Source organism: Etheostoma cragini, chromosome 20 (genome assembly GCF_013103735.1).
Source record: "Etheostoma cragini isolate CJK2018 chromosome 20, CSU_Ecrag_1.0, whole genome shotgun sequence".
Lineage (NCBI taxonomy): Eukaryota > Metazoa > Chordata > Actinopteri > Perciformes > Percidae > Etheostoma > Etheostoma cragini.
In genome coordinates, this window is record NC_048426.1 from 5,760,909 (window position 1) to 5,763,250 (window position 2,342).

At 36.8% G+C, this 2,342-nt stretch overlaps 1 protein-coding gene across 1 annotated transcript in view; it reads right to left on the bottom strand.

Annotated features, from left to right (window-relative positions):
- Window positions 1–2,342, bottom strand: part of dcaf5 (ddb1 and cul4 associated factor 5) — a 17,511-nt gene that overhangs the window by 12,794 nt on the left and 2,375 nt on the right. Inside the window, exons 3-4 of the mRNA XM_034857584.1 lie at window positions 2,234–2,270; window positions 1,973–2,112 (exon numbers count right to left, since the gene is read on the bottom strand). Coding sequence (XP_034713475.1) covers window positions 1,973–2,112; window positions 2,234–2,270 — 177 coding nt within the window. The remainder of the gene's footprint in view (window positions 1–1,972; window positions 2,113–2,233; window positions 2,271–2,342) is intronic.

Consider the following 2,342-nt stretch of genomic DNA (forward strand, 5'->3'; position numbering starts at 1 on the left):
GAGCCGGTGTCACTGCTGGACATCTTCCCATTTCAAAGGGAAATAAGCTTGATGTGTTTTTCATCTGCTGCACTAAGTCTCCTTGGCCGACCACTGCAACTATGATCCTCAGTGTTGCCCGACTTTTTACAAGTGTACCTATAAGATGTTTTTTAGGTAATAACATCAAATATTGATGCAATTTAGATTTTTCTTTTGTTCACTCAGTTAGCATTTTGTAATTTGATAAAAATAAACAATCATTATTTATATTTTTGAAAGCATTCTTAGTTTACAGCATTTTTTCACACCTACAACTTTTGCACAGTACTGTGTATACGTATGTATTTTTTAAAATATATTTAATGAAGGGCAACAAATGTATCATTGCCTTACCAAGCACTTACTAACCAACAACTAACTAAGAAAAACATTAGTCGCAACTTTACAATAGCCATCAAGAAAATGTTTACAGATGGTTTACAAAGTATGTATTAACTATTTAACAAGGTATTATAGTCATCTGTTGCAACTTCATAATAATCATCCAGACACTGTTTATAGATGGTTTACAAACCAACTAGTAACCCTTAACAACGTGTTAGGAATATCTGGTCCATTGATCGATGTAATGTTTATAGATGTTTTAAAAATGTTTTCTTACAAAAGAAGTTTAATCATTACTTGATATCTAATACATTATATGAAGGATATAATGTGTGTGACAATACATTGTTAATTTAAAACAGTACTTATATTTTATTAATTATAATTTTTTTGCTTTTTAATAGTAAAAAGGACAGTTTGCTAACAGTTAAATGACAATTAACTAAAGATTAATTAACTCAATTTACCATCCATTAATGATACCCAGCCATGCAGGCTAATTTTCATCTGCAGTCCCGGACAGATTGATGGGTTAAAAAATTAGATAAACACCAACAATACAACAGGTGAGCAAAAAACAAGTAAAATGACACAACTGCTATTCCAGATCATGACAGCTGGCAGGCTGATGGCATTATATTTAAAGAGACAGCTCAACTAAAAAACAAGCGCCAAACATTTGTGTGTAACTTTCACATTTTCAAGCTGCGAGTGCTGTAACAGCCTGACATACAAAGCCTGCTGGCAGACATGGAATACCGATTACTGCTAAATGTATTATTAGGCCAACTTGGTCACAAGGCAGGCTTCAAAAATAGAAGGATGTGGACATCATGCAAGATGATCCACTGCATTTTTAAAGTTATCAACAAGTCTCACTAAGTCCCGTCATGAGGTACTATACATCCTTTTCAGTCCAGCGGAGACCGTTAAAATACAATGTGTTAATAACAACCATAAAGAGAGTGAACGGTTATTATCACTAATGAGGTTGAATGTGAACACCACCCCAAACAAAGTGGACTATCTATCCTACAAGAAGCTCCGGGTTCGATGTGAGAGCAACCTACGACCACTGTACGGGGTAGTTTTCATGTAAATCAGCTAACTTTAGACACTCAGTGTTTTTGCCAGACTGAGCAGCAACTTTTTTTTTTCTTCTTTTTTATTTATTCAACTTCCAGTGCAGGACAGTTAAGTGGCTGAGGCCTAACAATGTTGATTTATTTTTTGTGCAAGCACTTCTTAACCTCCATATTGTCCATGGGTCAAATTTAACCCGTTTTCAGTTATTTTTATTTTTTCTTGGCACAAAAAATAGGCCGTCAAATAAAAAAGCACCCACAACATTGAAAAAGTGACAATAATGTTGGAAAAAAGTGACCAAAACGTTTTTTGAATGGTTGACAGGAAGACAATACAAGGGTTAATCCACTGTAAGCATCACACAACAGCAGTATCTATTTTTACACAATGAGAAATCATATTGTTCATGTGTGTGAGTTATCTGACTCGACAAAAAATTCAAGCGGAAACACTGTAGAGTTATTACGGTTGTCACCAACCAATGAGCTTAACAGGAAACATATATGCCTCCTCCACTTACCTGCACTTGGCGGTTCCCGGGTGTCCCAGATAAGAACGCGGCCGTCATCAGATGAGCTGGCAAACACGTTGTCATTGACCGGGCTGACAGACAAGCTGTACACGGCGTCGATGTGCAGGAACACGTTCAGGGTTTCCCTTCTGTTGGCACAACAATGTGAAATGCAAATACATTGGTAACCGAGCTTTCAATGTGGCCACGAGGACATTAAAAATGATTTGATGCTACAGTATTGAGCATTGTTTCTTTTACTCAACCCACCTCTCCACATCGTGAAGAATCACCTGTTCGTCATTTCCTGCAAAACAGACAAACAGTGAAGGAATGCAGGTGCACAGGATAAATGATCTGCTGTCGTCTTCAGCCTCCA